Below are 20,255 nucleotides of genomic sequence, written 5' to 3'. Positions count from 1 at the left end.
ACCCCCCCCCCCCCCAAAATGTCCAAGTTTTCCAGATGATGAGAAGAAAAAAAACAGAAATATTCACACAATTGTAAAGTCAATAAATCAGGAAATTCTGAACCCAACTTCTGGAAAACAAGGGAATTTTAGGAAAGTTACCCGAAGCCTGAAGAGGAGGATAAACAGATCTGAGAACAGATACAGGAAGAGGGACTGGGTTAGATCTCACTCTCTACAACATATACATGGTAGGAGGGACGGGGGGGGGGCGGGGGGGAAGAGATCCCCTCTACAACATACCGTGTCTCTGAGCCTGATCCTTCTCAAGGTTTAATTCTAGGTTCCTTAATTTTAGGGAGGTTTTCCTGGCTATTGTGATGTCAATTAAAATACTTGAATCATTATAGTAATACTGAACAATTTAAACCCTTGGCCCCTCAACCCCCCCCCCCCCCTTTCCTCAAAACACATGTAAATATTGGACTATAAATTGTATTATACTGATGCTACATTGTTTATTCTGTTAAACTGAGATATTTACTTTGCGTTGGTATTTTTCCATCTCTTCTTAGTTCTTATTGTCTTTTTATTGTCCAGAAGGCACCTGCAGTCAGCGTGTCGTTGGACGAGGTATATACACCATGAGTATCCTGTACATACGGCTGATAACATTTGTATGGCATGTTCTTTCATTACCAACCATGGCGTCCAAGACATTAAAATGACACCTACCAAATGATACATACGAGTGTAAAGTTATGTTTATTAATCAATTCATGCAATACTGACATATCGGTTTGATTTGCTCAGTAAAAAAATAAGAAAAAACTTAAACAATAAACTGTTCATACTCTCTCCCTCTTTATATAATGGTACCAATGTTTTGAAGGTTAAATGGTGAGATGGTGCAACAGACTGAGTATACTGTAGCTAGCTAACGTAAACTCACCCCATTCCGGTTGGTTGAGTGTAGCTAGCTAACGTAAACTCACCCCATTCCGGTTGGTTGAGTGTAGCTAGCTAACGTAAACTCACCCCATTCCGGTTGGTTGAGTGTAGCTAGCTAACGTAAACTCACCCCATTCCGGTTGGTTGAGTGTAGCTAGCTAACGTAAACTCACCCCATTCCGGTTGGTTGAGTGTAGCTAGCTAACGTAAACTCACCCCATTCCGGTTGGTTGAGTGTAGCTAGCTAACGTAAACTCACCCCATTCCGGTTGGTTGAGTGTAGCTAGCTAACGTAAACTCACCCCATTCCGGTTGGTTGAGTGTAACTAGCTAACGTAAACTCACCCCATTCCAGTTGGTTGAGTGTAGCTAGCTAACGTAAACTCACCCCATTCCGGTTGGTTGAGTGTAGCTAGCTAACGTAAACTCACCCCATTCCGGTTGGTTGAGTGTAGCTAGCTAACGTAAACTCACCCCATTCCGGTTGGTTGAGTGTAGCTAGCTAACGTAAACTCACCCCATTCCGGTTGGTTGAGTGTAGCTAGCTAACGTAAACTCACCCCATTCCGGTTGGTTGAGTGTAGCTAGCTAACGTAAACTCACCCCATTCCGGTTGGTTGAGTGTAACTAGCTAACGTAAACTCACCCCATTCCGGTTGGTTGAGTGTAACTAGCTAACGTAAACTCACCCCATTCCGGTTGGTTGAGTGTAGCTAGCTAACGTAAACTCACCCCATTCCGGTTGGTTGAGTGTAGCTAGCTAACGTAAACTCACCCCATTCCGGTTGGTTGAGTGTAGCTAGCTAACGTAAACTCACCCCATTCCGGTTGGTTGAGTGTAGCTAGCTAACGTAAACTCACCCCATTCCAGTTGGTTGAGTGTAACTAGCTAATGTAAACTCACCCCATTCCGTACAAATGTACTCCTCAAAAACAAAAACAGGTGGTTGATTGAGTATAGCTAGCTACACTCAAAAACAAAAACAGGTGGTTGGTTGAGTATAGCTAGCTACATCTCCTTCAATAACCAGATGAACGGTTGGTTGAGTATAGCTAGCTACATCTCCTTCAATAACCAGATGAATGGTTGGTTGAGTATAGCTAGCTACATCTCCTTCAATAAACAGATGAACGGTTGGTTGAGTATAGCTAGCTACATCTCCTTCAATAGCCAGATGAACGGTTGGTTGAGTATAGCTAGCTACATCTTCAATAAACAGATGAACGGTTGGTTGAATATAGCTAGCTACATCTCCTTCAATAAATAGATGGACGGTTGGTTGATGCTGCACGTATTTATTTACAATGTTGCGAGGATACAACTGCGACATATATAATGCCTGCATCCCAAAATGGCACCCTATTCCCTATATAGTGCACTACTTTTCACCAGAACCCTATAGGGCTATATAGTAGTGCACTATAAAATGGAATAGGGTGCCATTTTGGAATTCATCCCCATATCTTAACTTTCATTCCAATCTGACGTACACTCATGATAAAGACAGTACCATTTCATTTCACCGATCACTTCTGGAATATGGGAAACATGGGCTGAGCTGCTGACATAATTTCTCTTTCAGGTTTTTCCCCAAAAAATGAATGAATATATTGTATCAATCACTAAAAAGACACATTTTGAAACTGTGGATCTACATCCAAATACAGGTTGATCTAAAAAAAAAAAAAACATTCCCTCAGAAACCCACGCTAACTGAAAACCATTCCCTCAGAAACCCACGCTAACTGAAAACCATTCCCTCAGAAACCCACGCTAACTGAAAACCATTCCCTCAGAAACCCACGCTAACTGAAAACCATTCCCTCAGAAACACACGCTAACTGAAAAACATTCCCCCAGAAACCCACGCTAACTGAAAACCATTCCCTCAGAAACCCACGCTAACTGAAAACCATTCCCTCAGAAACCCACGCTAACTGAAAACCATTCCCTCAGAAACCCACGCTAACTGAAAACCATTCCCTCAGAAACCCACGCTAACTGAAAACCATTCCCTCAGAAACCCACGCTAACTGAAAACCATTCCCTCAGAAACACACACTAACTGAAAAACATTCCCCCAGAAACCCACGCTAACTGAAAACCATTCCCTCAGAAACCCACGCTAACTGAAAACCATTCCCTCAGAAACCCACGCTAACTGAAAACCATTCCCTCAGAAACCCACGCTAACTGAAAACATGAAAACCATTCCCTCAGAAACACACGCTAGCTGAAAACCATTCCCCCAGAAACCCACGCTAACTGAAAACCATTCCCTCAGAAACCCACGCTAACTGAAAACCATTCCCTCAGAAACCCACGCTAACTGAAAACCATTCCCTCAGAAACCCACGCTAACTGAAAACATGAAAACCATTCCCTCAGAAACACACGCTAACTGAAAACATGAAAACCATTCCCTCAGAAACACACACTAACTGAAAAGAAAATGGCTGCTTTTAAGGACATTCTTAAAAGTCACAAGGCATCAGAGAATAAGAGTTAGTCTATATAGTCTCTGTAGAGTCTGAGGATGAGAGAGGGAGGGGGCAGAGTAGTCACTGTAGCAGAGTAGTTGGTAGAATAGCTACAGGTACTGTAGTTTAGCAGGTAGCTGGGGTTGTGGGGCAGAATAGGTAGCTGGTAGCAGTTCCAGAGTTCCAGAGAGAAGCAGCCAGAGTTCCAGAGAGAAGCAGCCAGAGTTCCAGAGAGAAGCAGCCAGAGTTCCAGAGAGAAGCAGCCAGAGTTCCAGAGAGAAGCAGCCAGAGTTCCAGAGAGAAGCAGCCAGAGTTCCAGAGAGAAGCAGCCAGAGTTCCAGAGAGAAGCAGCCAAGAGTTCCGGAGATGGAGTCCTCCTCTCCTCCTGAATATCCCAGCTGCTGTGATGTCGTTTCAAACCAGCCTTCCAGGGTGCTGCTACGAACACGAAGTCCACAGGAGGGAACTATTCTGTCATTTCAGTACACAGCAGTCTCGTCTGTTAGTATCCCAAAGTGCTTTGCGTCCAGGTGGCGATAGCGGTGTCACTGCTCCGTAGGACACACCCCTCGGTCCTTACAGCAGAAGTAATGAACCACAACACCGTTGGGATACCTGGCGAAGGCGCTGGACAGGACAGAGTGTTTTAGTACATAGACAGCCTTTACCACAGATTTACAACAGGTTTTTAATCACATACTAAAGGATGTATGATAGTTATAGGTGTTTATAAAGCATTGATATTAGAATAGCCAGCAGCATAACACCCTGCATACCACTGCTGGCTTGCTTCTGAAGCTAAGCAGGGTTGGTCCTGGTCGGTCCCTGGATGGGAGACCAGATGCTGCTGGAAGTGGTGTTGGAGGGCCAGTAGGAGGCACTCTTTCCTCTGGTCTAAAATAAATATCCCAATGCCCTGTGTAGGGTGCTGTCTTTCGGGTGGGACGTGAAACAGGTGTCCTGACTGTCTGAGGTCACTAAAGATCCCATGGAACTTATCATAAGAGTAGGGGTGTTAACCCCGGTGTCCAGGCTAAAGTCCCAATCTGGCCCTCATACCATCATGGCCACCTAATCATCCCCAGTTTACAATTGACTCATTCATCCCAGTAACTATTCCCCAGGTCATTGCTGGAAATGAGAATGTGTTCTCAGTCAATTTACCAGGGAAAATAAGGGTAAAATACAACAAGTTTACCTGTTTCCGATCTTCTTCTTACAGACCCTGCAGGTCTTTTCCTCTGTGATGATACACTTCACCTGTTGGTGGAAGATACGTTCCTCCTGGACCTAAACACACAGACCAAAAACAAACATGACACACGTCAGACAGACCAAAAAAACAAACATCAGAGTTGAATCTCCAAAGGTAGTTCCTTGTCGCTCGCGTGCTCTTTCCTTTAATCTTCTCCTCAAACATCAGAAGGGAGGAAGCTCTGATTAATTGACATCATTTGAGTCAATTGGAGGTGTACCTGTGGATGTATTTCAAGGCCTACCTTAAAACTCAAGAGCTTTCTCCCTTCCTTCTGAAGTTCTGGTAGAGGACAGTTACATAGGACACGACACCAACACACAGAGCGTCTCTCTCTCTTTCTCACCCGTAGGAACTCGGCCTGCAGCAGACTCTTGAGCACCTGGTCAAAGCGTTTCCTCTGAGCCTTCTCCTCCAGAACACTCTCCAGGAACACACGGATCTCTCTGATCTGAGTGTTGGCTGGCAGCAGGTCGATGGCCTGGTGGAGAGATATAATATATACATCATATAGATACAGTTGAAGGCAGAAGTTTACATACACTTAGGTTGGAGTCATTAAAACTTGTTTTTCAACCACTCCACACATTTCTTGTTAACAAACAATAGTTTTGGCAAGTCGGTTAGGACATCTACTTTCTGCATGACACAAGTCATTTTTCCAATAATTGTTTACAGACAGATTATTTCACTTATAATTCACTATATCACAATTCCAGTGGGTTAGAAGTTTACATACACTAAGTTGACTGTGCCTTTAAACAGCTTGGAAAATTCCAGAAAAAGATGTCATGGCTTTAGAAGCTTCTGATAGGCTAATTGACATAATTTGAGTCAACCTACCTTACTTGTATTCATCTTGCTGTGCTGTGGTGCAACCTACCATAGTTGAATACATCTTGCTGTGGTGCAACCTACCTTAGTTGTATACATCTTGCTGTGGTGCAACCTACCTTAGTTGTATTCAGCTTGCTGTGGTGCAGCTCCAGGACATGTAGAGCTGCCATTAGATTGGTCTGTGGCTCCAACAGCTCCATTTTGATTGGCCCAAGACAGTGGACGTCAGGAGGGGACAGGTACATGCGCAGTAGAGACAGGTACACCTGTATCATAGTACCACTGGGTTAACAAACAGGTACACCTGTATCATAGTACCACTGGGTTATTAACAGACAGGTACACCTGTATCATAGTACCACTGGGTTAACAGACAGGTACACCTGTATCATAATACCACTGGGTTAACAGACAGGTACACCTGTATCACAGATATAGAGGGTTAACAGACAGGTACACCTGTATCACAGATATAGAGGGTTAACAGACAGGTACACCTGTATCATAATACCACTGGGTTAACAGACAGGTACACCTGTATCATAGTACCACTGGGTTAACAGACAGGTACACCTGTATCACTGGGTTAACAGACAGGTACACCTGTATCATAGTACTACTGGGTTAACAGACAGGTACACCGGTATCATAATACCACTGGGTTAACAGACAGGTACACCTGTACCACTGGGTTAACAGACAGGTACACCTGTATCATAGTACCACTGGGTTAACAGACAGGTACACCTGTATCATAGTACCACTGGGTTAACAGACAGGTACACCTGTATCATTATACCACTGGGTTAACAGACAGGTACACCTGTATCACAGATATAGAGGGTTAACAGACAGGTACACCTGTATCACAGATATAGAGGGTTAACAGACAGGTACACCTGTATCACAGATATAGAGGGTTAACAGACAGGTACACCTGTATCATTATACCACTGGGTTAACAGACAGGTACACCGGTATCATTATACCACTGGGTTAACAGACAGGTACACCTGTATCACAGATATAGAGGGTTAACAGACAGGTACACCTGTATCACAGATATAGAGGGTTAACAGACAGGTACACCTGTATCATAGTACCACTGGGTTAACAGACAGGTACACCTGTATCATTATACCACTGGGTTAACAGACAGGTACACCTGTATCACAGATATAGAGGGTTAACAGACAGGTACACCTGTATCACAGATATAGAGGGTTAACAGACAGGTACACCTGTATCATAGTACCACTGGGTTAACAGATAGAGGGTTAACGAGGCAGGTATGTAGGTATGCGTCAGTCATAAGGGGTTACTCACATCCTGGCTTCTGTCCGTCTCTTTGTCATAATGCCTATGACAGTACCTGAGGGGAGAGCAACACAAATTCAGCTTGGAGTGAGACAACAACACGTGACGATTCACAACAAGACTTTTGAATCAGCTTGTTGTTGTTAATGGCTGGTTGGATGTTTTAGTGGGAGACTTTCTGTAGTCCTACTCCCTTCCTCAGTAAAAAGTTGCAAACATTTCCTGTAACTTTCCCAAAACTGACAAGTTTTTCCAGAAATCCTGATCGGAAGATTCCCAGAAACAGGATGGGAATAAACGTTTTTTTAGAAGGCTCCGAAGAGAGATGATGAAAGATGAACAGAGATGAAAGAGTCTCGGTGTATTTAGCCTCTGCCGTGGAAGGTGAGGTACGGTGCCTGGAAAGGGACATTCTTCTGTTGACAGCCAAGCAATATTGTCTGAGAAGAAAAAAAGGACTAACCAGATGTTGTTGTTAGCTTGGACAGTCTGCTCTCGAACATTGTAATTACAGTCAGCCAATAAAGAGACATAGACCTAAGTCTAACCACGATGACAAAATTATAAACAAGATGCAGGGAGAATACCATTAGCACGCTTGAAGACTATTGAATGCTATTAGAGACTTGTAGTCGTACCCCTTGACTTATTCCACATTTTGTGATAATAAAATAAAAGCTAAATAGATTAAATATATTTTTTCTACACGCAATAACCCCATAACGACAAATGTTTTTTAGAAATGTTTGCAAAATGTATTTAAAAATCAAATACAGAAATATCTACTTTACATCAGTATTCACACCCCTGAGTCAATACTTTGTAGAAGCACGTTTGGCAGAGATTACAGCTCTGTTCGTTTCTGTGTTCAGCTGTGTGCAATAACACTCCCTAAACTCCCGATTGGCATTCTGACCGATGCACCGTGGTGACAGAAACATTCCCGAAGCTCACAGTCCGCCGTAGCCCTAGTTCTGTTCAGTTAGTGGTTTCACATGTGGGTTATCGTGTAGCTCTATTCAAATGTAATGCGGCACGGGGGGGGGGGGGGGGGGGGGGGGGAGAAGATTCCAAGGCAGTCTTTTCCTTTACCTTTTGACCGCAGTTGGGGGGGGGGGATTCCAGGGCAGTCTTTTCCTTTACCTTTTGACCACAGTCGGGGGGGGGGGGAGATTCCAGGGCAGTCTTTTCCTTTACCTTTTGACTACAGTCGGGGGGGGGGGGGGGGGGGGAGATTCCAGGGCAGTCTTTTCCTTTACCTTTTGACCACAGTCGGGGGGGGGGGGGGGGGAGATTCCAAGGCAGTCTTTTCCTTTACCTTTTGACCACAGTCGGGGGGGGGGGGGGGAGATTCCAAGGCAGTCTTTTCCTTTACCTTTTGACCACAGTCGGGGGGGGGGGGGGGAGATTCCAGGGCAGTCTTTTCCTTTACCTTTTGACCTTCCAGTTGGCTCTGCATCCACAGGGTACTTCTTCATCCTGGGATTCAACGGACGCTCCTTTTGGAGACCATCTTTCTTGTTTACATTGTTTTGTTGTTCATTTGTTTAGGTTTTTGATATGTCACTCGGCAGGTGAGGACAGTAACTATACAGCTAATCATTGGGTTAAGGTTTAACGTTTAAAGGCCTTACAACGTAATTAAGAGTGTCAACTTTTACTATAACAAACAAAAATATATACTCAGCATATAAAGTGTTTCATGATCTGAAATAAAGATCCCAAAAGATTTCCCATATGCACAAAAAGCTTCTCTCAATTGAGCACATTTTTTGTTTACATCCCTGTCAGTGATCGATCCATCCACCTGAAAAGGTGTGGATTATCAAGAAGCTGATTAAACAGCATGCTCATTACACAGGAGCACCTTGTGCTGGGGACAATAAAAGGCCACTAAAATGTGCATTTTTGTCACAACACAATACCACAGATGTCTCAAGGTTGTAGGAAACAGATTTAAACGTGTCATTGTCAGGCCTCCCGAGCGGCGCAGCCGTTTAAGGAGGCACTGCATCACTACAGCCTGGGGTTCGTGACCGGGAGTCCAATAGGGTTTGGGGGGGGGGGGGGGTCTTTACTTGTCTCATGGCGCTCTAGCGACTCCTTGTGGTGGGCCGGGCGCCTGCAGGCTGACCTCAGTCGTCAGTTTAACAGTGTTTCCTCTGACACATTGGTGCAGCTAGCAACTAGGTGTTAAAAAGCGCGGCTTGGCGGTCATGTTCCCAAGTCCATCTGCATAAACTTGCAATAATGTACACTGGTCCAAGGATTATTTCGGGGGGTCACATGATACAAGAGCAAGTGTTAAATCTCCTCCTCTTTCCACAGCCCCCACCAAGGGGGGGGGGGGGGGGGAGGATCCTTTCCCTGTTGGCACTCAGTCTCAGTGGACTTCAGAGGGGAATAAAGGCTAACCAACCGTGTGCGAGTCAGTGTGTGTGTCTAGGCAGTAGTACTCACTCCTCTGCCATGTGGGTGTCCTTCAGGACGTGTACGTAGATGAAGAGGGCCTGTTCGTGTTTCCCCATCCGACCCAGCAGCACGGCCCTCTCCTCCAGAAGACCTGACACAGACAAAATGGCACGGTTAGATTGAAGACACCCAGGGTGCGGAAGCGTCATGGGACCAGCGTCGTTGCCAACTAGCATAGCTGGTGCCATTACTTAGAATTCTTCCTCATTTAAGCAAAGGTTTATGGGATATTACAACTAGAGGTCGACTGATACTGATTTTTCAACGCCGATACCGATTATTGGAGGACCAAAAAAAGCCGATACCGATTAATCGTTCGATTTTTATAAATATATATATAATAAATGACAATTACAACAATACTAAATGAACAATGAACATTTTTATTTGAACTAATACATAAATAAAATCAATTTAGCCTCAAGTAAATAATGAAACATGTTCAATTTGGTTTAAATAATGAAAAAACAAAGTGTTGGAGAAGAAAGTAAAAGTGCAATATGTGCCATGTTAGAAAGCTAACGTTTCAGTTCCTTGCTCAGAACATGAGAACATATGAAAGCTGGTGGTTCCTTTTAACATGAGACTTCAATATTCCCAGGTAAGAAGTTTTAGGTTGTAGTTAATATAGTATTTATAGGACTATTTCTCTCTATACCATTTGTATTTCATTAACCTTTGACTATTGGATGTTCTTATAGGCAGTTGGGTATTGCCAGTGTAACAGTATAGCTTCCGTCCCTCTCCTCGCCCCTACCTGGGCTCGAACCAGGAACACATCGACAACAGTCACCCACGAAGCAGCGTTACCCATCGCTCCACAAAAGCCGCGGCCCTTGCAGAGCAAAGGGGAACCACTACTTCAAGGTCTCAGAGCAAGTGACGTCACCGATTGAAACGCTATTTAGTGCGCACCACCGCTAACTAAGCTAGCCGTTTCACATCGGTTACACCAGCCTCATCTCAGGAGTTGATAGGCTTGAAGTCATAAACAGCCCTGTGCTTCAAGCATTGCTAAGAGCTGCTGGCAAACGATGTAAAGTTTGAATGAATGCTTAAGAGCCTGCTGCTGCCTACCACCGCTCAGTCAGACTGCTGGTAGAGACGGTTGGTATTGTCCTCTCTGACTGCTATTAGTGATCGCATGCGGCCTTTTGGATGCAATGATTGTAAGTCGCTCTGGAGTGTTTGCTAAATAACTCATAATGTGAAATATATGCCATCTATGTCTATGCTGATCCCAGATCTGTTTGTGTTGTCTTGTCAAATCCTATGGTCGTTACCTAGCCTGGTCCCAGATCGGTTTGTGTTGTCTTGTCAACTCCTATGGTCATTACCTAGCCTGGTCCCAGATCGGTTTGTGTTGTCTTGTCAACTCCTATGGTCGTTACCTAGCCTGGTCCCAGATCATACTATTATGGTATAATTAAGTCTATGATTTGATAGCCATGACCACTAGGGCTGGGAATGGATGGCCAGTATCACCATACTTACATGCCGATTCTGTATGTATTGTGATTCTCATGATTCTATGTGTATTGGGATTCTCAATGTATTGTGATTCTCATGATTCTATGTGTATTGTGATTCTCATGATTCTGTATGTATTGTGATTCTCATGATTCTGTATGTATTGTGATTCACATGATTCTGTATGTATTGTGATTCTCATGATTCTGTATGTATTGTGATTCTCATGATTCTGTATGTATTGTGATTCTCATGATTCTGTATGTATTGTGATTCTCATGATTCTGTATGTATTGTGATTCTCATGATTCTGTATGTATTGTGATTCTCATGATTCTGTATGTATTGTGATTCTCATGATTCTGTATGTATTGTGATTCTCATGATTCTGTATGTATTGTGATTCTCATGATTCTGTATGTATTGTGATTCTCATGATTCTGTATGTATTGTGATTCTCATGATTCTGTATGTATTGTGATTCTCATGATTCTGTATGTATTGTGATTCTCATGATTCTGTATGTATTGTGATTCGATACTGCGATTTTGTGATTTGATGTTTCAAACATATTGTTCACAGTGTACAAAACACAGTGCACAAAACATTAGGAACAGCTGCTCTTTCCATGACACAGACTGACCAGGTGAATCCAGGTGAAAGATACGATTCCTTATTGATGTCACTTGTTAAATCCACTTCAATCAGTGTAAATGAAGAGGAGACGGGTTAAAGAAGGATTTGTAAGCCTTGAGACATGGATTGTGTATCAATCAAATACAAAATATCTTACATCAGCTGATATCTCAAAGTGCTGTACAGAAACCCAGCCTAAAACCCCAAACAACAAGCAATGCAGGTGTAGAAGCACGGTGGCTAGGAAAAACTCCCTAGAAAGGCCAAAACCTAGGAAGAAACCTAGAGAGGAACCAGGCTATGTGGGGTGGCCAGTCCTGTTCTGGCTGTGCCGGGTGGAGATTATAACAGAACATGGCCAAGATGTTCAAATGTTCATAGATGACCAGCAGGGTCAGATAATAATAATCACAGTGGTTGTCGAGGGTGCAGCAAGTCAGCACCTCAGGAGTAAATGTCAGTTGGCTTTTCATAGCCGATCATTCAGAGTTAGAGACAGCAGGTGCAGTAGAGAGAGAGTTGAAAACAGCAGGTCTGGGACAGGTAGCACGTCCGGTGAACAGGTCAGGGTTCCATAGCCGCAGGCAGAACAGTTGAAACTGGAGCAGCAGCACAACCAGGTGGACTGGGGACAGCAAGGAGCCATCAGGCCAGTGTGTGTGCCATTCAGAGGGTGAATGGGCAAAGACAAAATATTTAAGTGCCTTTGAACGGGGTATGGTAGTAGGTGCACCGGTTTGAGTGTGTCAAGAACTGCAACGCTGCTGGGTTTTTCCACACTCAATACTCCCGTGTACCTCAAGACTTGTTCACCACCCAAAGGACATCCAGCCAACTTGGTAACTGTGGGGAGCATTGGATTCTACATGGGCCAGCATCCCTGTGGAACGCTTTCAACATCTTGTAGAGTCCCATGTCCCGACGAATAGAGGCTGTTCTGCAGGCATTAGGGGCAACTCAATATTAGGAAGGTGTTCATAATGTTTTGTACACTCAGTGTATGTCTCCTGCAGAGCGACAAGAGTCATGGAAATAAGTGCTGAAAACATGTTGGCTTACTTTTTCAAAAGAAGATGAAGAATAAGCTATAGGATGAACAATACTGGCGTTTCGGTGCATGTACAGACAACTAGCGCTAGCTAATGCTACCTAGCAAGTACAAATCGATACTTTGAGAGTCAACATATCAATATATCGTCCAAAATAATATTGCAATATGTAACTTCATCGAATATTTCCCCACCTAACTATCCCATTCTTACCGTCAAAGGGGAAGTCACTGATAAGACGTCCAGGCTCGTAGCTGGTAGAGACCTCCAGGAAACATAGAAGCTTGTTCCTAAACTCTCCCAGGTCCCCCTCCTCCTTTCCAGCAGCCACTGCAGGAACCCCTACAGGACAAGGAAGACAGAACAGACAGATCCCAGCTGTGGAGTACCTCAGGGCAGTGTGCTGGGGGCTGTGGAGTACCTCAGGGCAGTGTGCTGGGGGCTGTGGAGTACCTCAGGGCAGTGTGCTGGGACTACTTCTTTTTCTGTTATAGATCAATGGTACTAGATATTCCTTAGACCCCCCCCCCCCCCAAAAAAAAACAATTGTAGTAGTATCAGGTCTTACCCTCGGGCAGGGAGTTGAGGTACTGCTTCATGTAGTGGTAGTAATAGTAGTGATAGTAGTATTAGTAGTAGTATCAGGTCTTACCCTCGGGCAGGGAGTTGAGGTACTGCTTCATGAGCCCCTGGACCCTCTCCAGGTACAGCTGAATGAGGACGTTATGGAACTCTGGCTCCGTCTCCTCCCAGACGTGTACGATGTGCTCCAGGTAGGGGATAGTCAGCTCCTTAAAGCCCTCCTTCAGGAAGTTCAGGACCTTGTCTCTGGGCAGGGTCTCTACCTCCGTCAGGTCCTCAGTGAATATCTGGGACAGAAACAATATGTATATGACCTATAGTGATACTGAATTGACATTTTCCCCAATGGAGAATCAATGTATTAAAGTATGTACACTACATGTTCAAAAGTATGTGGACACTCCTTTAAATTAGTGGATTTGGCTATTTCAGCCATACCCTTTGTAGACCGGTGTATACAATACAGTTCTTCAAATTTCTGCCCTGCTAAAGCTGCCCCGGTCAACTGTAAGTGTTGTTATTGTGAAGTGGAAACGTCTAGGAGCAACAACGGCTCAGTCGCGAAGTGGTAGGCCAGCTCACAGAACGGGACCGCCGAGTGCTGAAGCACGTAAAAACCATCTGTCCTCGATTGCAACCCTCACTACCGAGTTCCAAACTGCCCCTGGAAGCAACGACGGCACAATGACTGTTTGTCGGAAGCTCCATGAAATGGGTTTCCACGGCTGAGCAGCCGCACACAAGCCTAAGATCACCATGCACAATGCCAAGCGTTGGCTGGAGTGGTATAAAGCACACAGCCATTTGACTCAAAATAAGTTTAGCTTGTCACCAAAAACACTCAAACTTCTACAGATTCACAATCGAGAGCATCCTGTCGGGCTGTATCACCGCCTGGTACGGCAACTGCTCCGCCCACAACCGTAAGGCTCTCCAGAGGGTAGTGAGGTCTGCAAAACGCATCACCGGGGGCAAACTACCTGCACTCCAGGACAACTACACCACCCGATGTCACAGGAAGGCCATAAAGATCATCAAGGACAACAACCACCCGAGCCACTGCCTGTTCACCCCGCTATCATCCAGAAGGCGAGGTCAGTACAGGTGCATCAAAGCTGGGACCGAGAGACTGAAAAACAGCTTCTATCTCAAGGCCATCAGACTGTTAAACAGCCACCACTAACATTGAGTGGCTTGGAACTAGAAGCACAAGCATTTCACTACACTCACATTAACATCTGCTAACCATGTGACCAATAACATCTGCTGACCATGTGACCAATAACATCTGCTGACCATGTGACCAATAACATCTGCTGACCATGTGACCAATAACATCTGCTGACCATGTGACCAATAACATCTGCTGACCATGTGACCAATAACATCTGCTGACCATGTGACCAATAACATCTGCTGACCATGTGACCAATAACATCTGCTGACCATGTGACCAATAACATCTGCTGACCATGTGACCAATAACATCTGCTGACCATGTGACCAATAACATCTGCTGACCATGTGACCAATAACATCTGCTGACCATGTGACCAATAACATTGATTTGATTTGAGCAGAGGAAACGCATTCTCTGGGATGCTGAATCAAACTTCACAATCTGACAGTCCGACAGACAAATCTGAGTTTGGAAGATGCCAGGAGAACGCTACCTGCCAACTGTAAAGTTTGGTGGAGGAGGAGTAATGGTCTGGGGGTGTTTTTCATGATTTGGGCCTTAGTTCCAATGAAGGGAAATCTTAACCCTACACAATGACATTCTAGATGGTTCTGTGCATCCAACATTTTGGGGGAGGCCCTTTCCTGTTTCAGTATGACAATGCCCCAGTACACAAAGCGAGGTCTATAAAATAAATGGTTTGTCAATATCGGTGTGGAAGAACTTGACTGGCCTGCACAGAGCCCTGACCTCAACCCCATCGAACACCTTCGGGATGAATTGGAGCACCGTCTGTGATCCAGGCCTAATCGCCCAACATCAGTGCCCGACCTCATTAATGCTCGTGGCTGAATGGAAGCAATTCCCCGCAGCAACGTTCCAACAAACAGTGCAGTCAACTAGGGTAGGCAAAGACGGTTCCAACTCCCGACAATCCTGTCTCACCTTGAGTCCGTCCTCAGGACAGATCTTCAGAACCCAGGGAGAGAACTCAAAGATAATGACCAGATTCTCCATCCCTGACAAGATAATGATAAGAGATGATTAATGGTACGCTCAGAGAGGACAGGGTTGGACGTGTGAGAATGGTGGAAAGGTTAAAGGTTAACTCATATGGTGTTGTTTGTGGAGCTATATCGACTGTGGTGTTCTCTTCGTTAGTGCCGTCATACACACATCAACTCTGCTGTGTGGAAAGCCTATTGTATGTTTCAATCCCAATGTTCATTTACTTGGATGTTTAATCCAATATCATTAACAAAACAAATCATTAACCTCCCAACATCAACTTAACTCACCCAGTCTCTGGAGGTACTGCACCGTCCTCTCATGTCCCTTTAGAGGAGAGTTAGCCTTGGTGGACTGATCCAACAACACCTGTAGGGCTGGGGGAGGAAGAGAGGAGAGTTAGCCTTGGTAGAACTGATCCAACAACACCTGCAGGGCTGGTGGAGGAAGAGAGCAACGTTAGCTTTGGTGGAACTGATCCAACACCACCTGCAAGGGAGGCAGAGAGGAGCACAAACAGGGTCAGGAAGAGGTGAAGGAGAGGTGTGAAGGAAGAAAAACAGGGGAGGGAAAGAATGCAGAACAAAAGGACGTGTCGCTTGTACGCGAGTACATAATTCAATTCAGACAAGAATCATATAGATTTAGGTCATCTGAATGGACAAGACACGCCACGGCGACGACGCCGTCTACACGCCACGGCGACAACGCCGTCTACACGCCACAGTGACAATGCTCATTACCTTTGAAGCATGGAGGAGGTGGTGTGATGGTGCTCATTACCTTTGAAGCATGGAGGAGGTGGTGTGATGGTGCTCATTACCTTTGAAGCATGGAGGCGGTGGTGTGATGGTGCTCATTACCTTTGAAGCATGGAGGCGGTGGTGTGATGGTGCTCATTACCTTTGAAGCATGGAGGCGGTGGTGTGATGGTGCTCATTACCTTTGAAGCATGGAGGAGGTGGTGTGATGGTGCTCATTACCTTTGAAGCATGGAGGAGGTGGTGTGATGGTGCTCATTACCTTTGAAGCATGGAGGAGGAGGTGTGATGGTGCTCATTACCTTTGAAGCATGGAGGAGGAGGTGTGATGGTGCTCATTACCTTTGAAGCATGGAGGAGGTGGTGTGATGGTGCTCATTACCTTTGAAGCATGGAGGAGGAGGTGTGATGGTGCTCATTACCTTTGAAGCATGGAGGAGGTGGTGTGATGGTTCTCATTACCTTTGAAGCATGGAGGAGGTGGTGTGATGGTGCTCATTACCTTTCTGATGCAGGCCCTTCTTCTCATAGAGGATGATGAGCTCGCTGTACTTGTGGGCCTTCTTCAGGATGTACTCACTCTCCTCAATGTGACAGTGGTTATTATCCAGACGCAACAGAGGGGACACCAGGGCCACGTTGGTCTGGAGAGAGACACTAGATTAACACAGGGGACACGTTGGTCTGGAGAGAGGAGATACTAGATTAACACAGGGGACACGTTGGTCTGGAGAGAGGAGATACTAGATTAACACAGGGGACACCGTCTGGAGAGAGGCACTAGATTAACACAGGGACACAGATGAAGACTAGTCCTGGACTGAGAAGCACTCAATGGACAACCTTTTATCTAGACAGCTTCTCAGTCCAGGATGAGTCTTCAATCAGTGTCCAGGAAACTGACCCTTTGAGGCTATACGCATAAACAGGGTAAAGGGACACAGAGGTACATGGGGGAGTACGTCGGAGGTATCCATACGTACATGCAGGTAGCATTTGAGCAGCGTGGTGTCGATGATCTGCAGGAGTTTCTTCCTGCTCTTGATGGTTGGAATTCCCTCCATGAGGGGAGACGGGGTGGACGGCTCGGAGTCGTTCAGGTGTTTCACCAGGTGGCTGCGTTTCTGGAATACACACATCACTGTCATTGGGGTTTCCTCTGGTGGTGGGGGGGGGGGGGGGGGGGGGGGGGGGGGGCTGAGGTGGTGAGCGGCTGAGGTGGTGGTGGGGGCGGGGGCTGAGGTGGTGGGGTGGGCTGAGGTGGTGGTGGGGGCGGGGGCGCTGAGGTGGTGGGGGGGCTGAGGTGGTGGTGGGGGCGGGGGGGCTGAGGTGGTGGGGGGGGCTGAGGTGGTGGTGGGGGCGGGGGGGTTGAGGTGGTGGGGGGGGCTGAGGTGGTGGTGGTGGTGGGGGCTGAGGTGGTGGGGGCGGGGGGGCTGAGGTGGTGGTGTGGTGGTGGTGGGGGCTGAGGTGGTGGTGGGGCGGGCTGAGGTGGTGGTGGGGGCTGAGGTGGTGGTGGGGGCGGGCTGAGGTGGTGATGGGGGCTGAGGTGGTGGTGGGGCGGGCTGAGGTGGTGGTGGGGGCTGAGGTGGTGGTGTGGTGGTGGTGGGGGCTGAGGTGGTGGTGGGGGGCTGAGGTGGTGGTGGGGGCGCTGAGGTGGTGGTGTGGTGGTGGTGGTGTGGTGGTGGTGGGGGCTGAGGTGGTGGTGTGGTGGTGGTGGGGGCTGAGGTGGTGGTGGGGGGCTGAGGTGGTGGTGTGGTGGTGGTGGGGGGCTGAGGTGGTGGTGGGGGCGGGGGCGGGGGGGCTGAGGTGGTGGTGTGGTGGTGGGGGCTGAGGTGGTGGTGGGGGGCTGAGATGGTGGTGGGGGGCTGAGGTGGTGGGGGGGGGCTGAGGTGGTGGTGGGGGGCTGAGGTGGTGGTGTGGTGGTGGTGGGGGGCTGAGGTGGTGGTGGGGGCGGGGGCGGGGGGGCTGAGGTGGTGGTGTGGTGGTGGGGGCTGAGGTGGTGGTGGGGGGCTGAGGTGGTGGTGTGGTGGTGGTGGGGGCTGAGGTGGTGGTGGGGGGCTGAGGTGGTGGTGGGGGGCTGAGGTGGTGGTGGGGGGCTGAGGTGGTGGTGGGGGGAAAGGAATATTTAGGAGACAATTTTAGAGGTCCCTAATCATGGCGGTGAATCTGAGCATTTTTAAGGTACTTTCCTGAAATTCTATGCATTTTTATCTTGCTCAAACATAACATCAACACAACGCTAAATTCCAAACTAAAATAAACGCTGCTAAATTCATTATTTGGGGAATTTTAAATTCTCCCTGACTGTCTAGTTTTTATTTTGGTGATTAAGAACCAACAAAGATGATCTAAAAATAAATATAATAAATACCATTACCTTTTCTACATACTTAGTTTACCCCGAAAGCGTTTTTTCCATCACAAATTACGATTCTTTTTTTACACTGTTTCGACTTCGACGACCCCCCCCCCCCAAAAAAAAGTGCTTAGGCGGCCCACCAAAAGGATTACAAACGGCAGACAAATCCCTGTCCATCAGCACAACACCCTGCAACTAAATACAATATTATCTAGATATGAATCAAGCCAGCAGTGGACTGCAGGGTGACGTGCTACTGGATCAACATTCACCTGAGACAGCACAGAGACGTGCTACTGGATCAACATTCACCTGAGACAGCACAGAGACATGCTACTGGATCAACATTCACCTGAGACAGCACAGAGATGTGCTACTGGATCAACATTCACCTGAGACAGCACAGAGACGTGCTACTGGATCAACATTCACCTGAGACAGCACAGACACGTGCTACTGGATCAACATTCACCTGAGACAGCACAGACACGTGCTACTGGATCAACATTCACCTGAGACAGCACAGAGATGTGCTACTGGATCAACATTCACCTGAGACAGCACAGAGACGTGCTACTGGATCAACATTCACCTGAGACAGCACAGAGACATGCTACTGGATCAACATTCACCTGAGACATCACAGAGACGTGCTACTGGATCAACATTCACCTGAGACATCAGAGACGTGCTACTGGATCAACATTCACCTGAGACATCACAGAGACATGCTACTGGATCAACATTCACCTGAGACAGCACAGAGACGTGCTACTGGATCAACATTCACCTGAGACAGCACAGAGACACGCTACTGGATCAACATTCACCTGAGACAGCACAGAGACGTGCTACTGGATCAACATTCACCTGAGACAGCACAGAGACAAGCCAGCAGGGTGACATACGTCAGGTAGTACTACACGCTGGTTTACAACCCCCCCACCCACCTGTGTCAGGTAGTACTACACACTGGTTTACAACCCCCCCACCCACCTGTGTCAGATAGTACTACACGCTGGTTTACAACCCCCCCACCCACCTGTGTCAGGTAGTACTACACACTGGTTTACACCCTCCCCCCCACCCACCTGTGTCAGGTAGTACTACACGCTGGTTTACACCCTCCCCCCCACCCACCTGTGTCAGGTAGTACTACACGCTGGTTTACACCCTCCCCCCCACCCACCTGTGTCAGGTAGTACTACACGCTGGTTTACACCCTCCCCCCCACCCACCTGTGTCAGGTAGTACTACACACTGGTTTACACCCCCCCCCCCCCCCACCCACCTGTGTCAGGTAGTACTACACACTGGTTTACACCCTCCCCCCCACCCACCTGTGTCAGGTAGTACTACACACTGGTTTACACCCCCCCCCACCCACCTGTGTCAGGTAGTACTACACACTGGTTTACACCCCCCCCCACCCCACCCACCTGTGTCAGGTAGTACTACACACTGGTTTACACCCTCCCCCCCACCCACCTGTGTCAGGTAGTACTACACGCTGGTTTACACCCCCCCCCACCCACCTGTGTCAGGTAGTACTACACGCTGGTTTACACCCCCCACCCACCTGTGTCAGGTAGTACTACACGCTGGTTTACACCCTCCCCCCCACCCACCTGTGTCAGGTAGTACTACACGCTGGTTTACACCCCACCCACCCACCTGTGTCAGGTAGTACTACACGCTGGTTTACACCCCCCCCACCCACCTGTGTCAGATAGTACTACACACTGGTTTACACCCCCACCCCCCCCCCCACCCACCTGTGTCAGGTAGTCTATGAGCGCCAGGTGAGCCTTCTCCAGTTCTGCTCCAGACAGACTGGGCAGGGGGTTGGGGTAGTGCAGCTGTTTACGGTAGTCAGCGGGGAGCAGGTCAGGATACAGACCAATCACATGGGTCGGAT

The 20,255-nt window shown here is 47.1% G+C and overlaps 1 protein-coding gene across 1 annotated transcript in view; it reads right to left on the bottom strand.

Annotated features, from left to right (window-relative positions):
* Positions 1 to 728: 728 nt before the first annotated feature.
* LOC109883635 (vam6/Vps39-like protein) overlaps positions 729 to 20,255 on the bottom strand; it is a 27,237-nt gene continuing 7,710 nt past the window's right edge. The window contains exons 8-20 of the mRNA XM_031787585.1: positions 20,113 to 20,254; positions 16,962 to 17,102; positions 16,481 to 16,622; positions 15,508 to 15,594; positions 15,155 to 15,228; positions 13,100 to 13,316; positions 12,661 to 12,789; positions 9,281 to 9,383; positions 6,830 to 6,875; positions 5,620 to 5,769; positions 5,013 to 5,147; positions 4,610 to 4,701; positions 729 to 4,038 (exon numbers count right to left, since the gene is read on the bottom strand). Of these exons, the coding sequence (XP_031643445.1) occupies positions 3,957 to 4,038; positions 4,610 to 4,701; positions 5,013 to 5,147; positions 5,620 to 5,769; positions 6,830 to 6,875; positions 9,281 to 9,383; positions 12,661 to 12,789; positions 13,100 to 13,316; positions 15,155 to 15,228; positions 15,508 to 15,594; positions 16,481 to 16,622; positions 16,962 to 17,102; positions 20,113 to 20,254 (1,540 nt within the window). The 3' untranslated portion in view covers positions 729 to 3,956. The remainder of the gene's footprint in view (positions 4,039 to 4,609; positions 4,702 to 5,012; positions 5,148 to 5,619; positions 5,770 to 6,829; positions 6,876 to 9,280; positions 9,384 to 12,660; positions 12,790 to 13,099; positions 13,317 to 15,154; positions 15,229 to 15,507; positions 15,595 to 16,480; positions 16,623 to 16,961; positions 17,103 to 20,112; position 20,255) is intronic.

The sequence above is a fragment of the Oncorhynchus kisutch genome, linkage group LG14, assembly GCF_002021735.2.
Source record: "Oncorhynchus kisutch isolate 150728-3 linkage group LG14, Okis_V2, whole genome shotgun sequence".
NCBI lineage: Eukaryota > Metazoa > Chordata > Actinopteri > Salmoniformes > Salmonidae > Oncorhynchus > Oncorhynchus kisutch.
The sequence above is the reverse complement of the archived record's forward strand: the minus strand, read 5'-3'. Positions and strand labels throughout refer to the sequence as shown.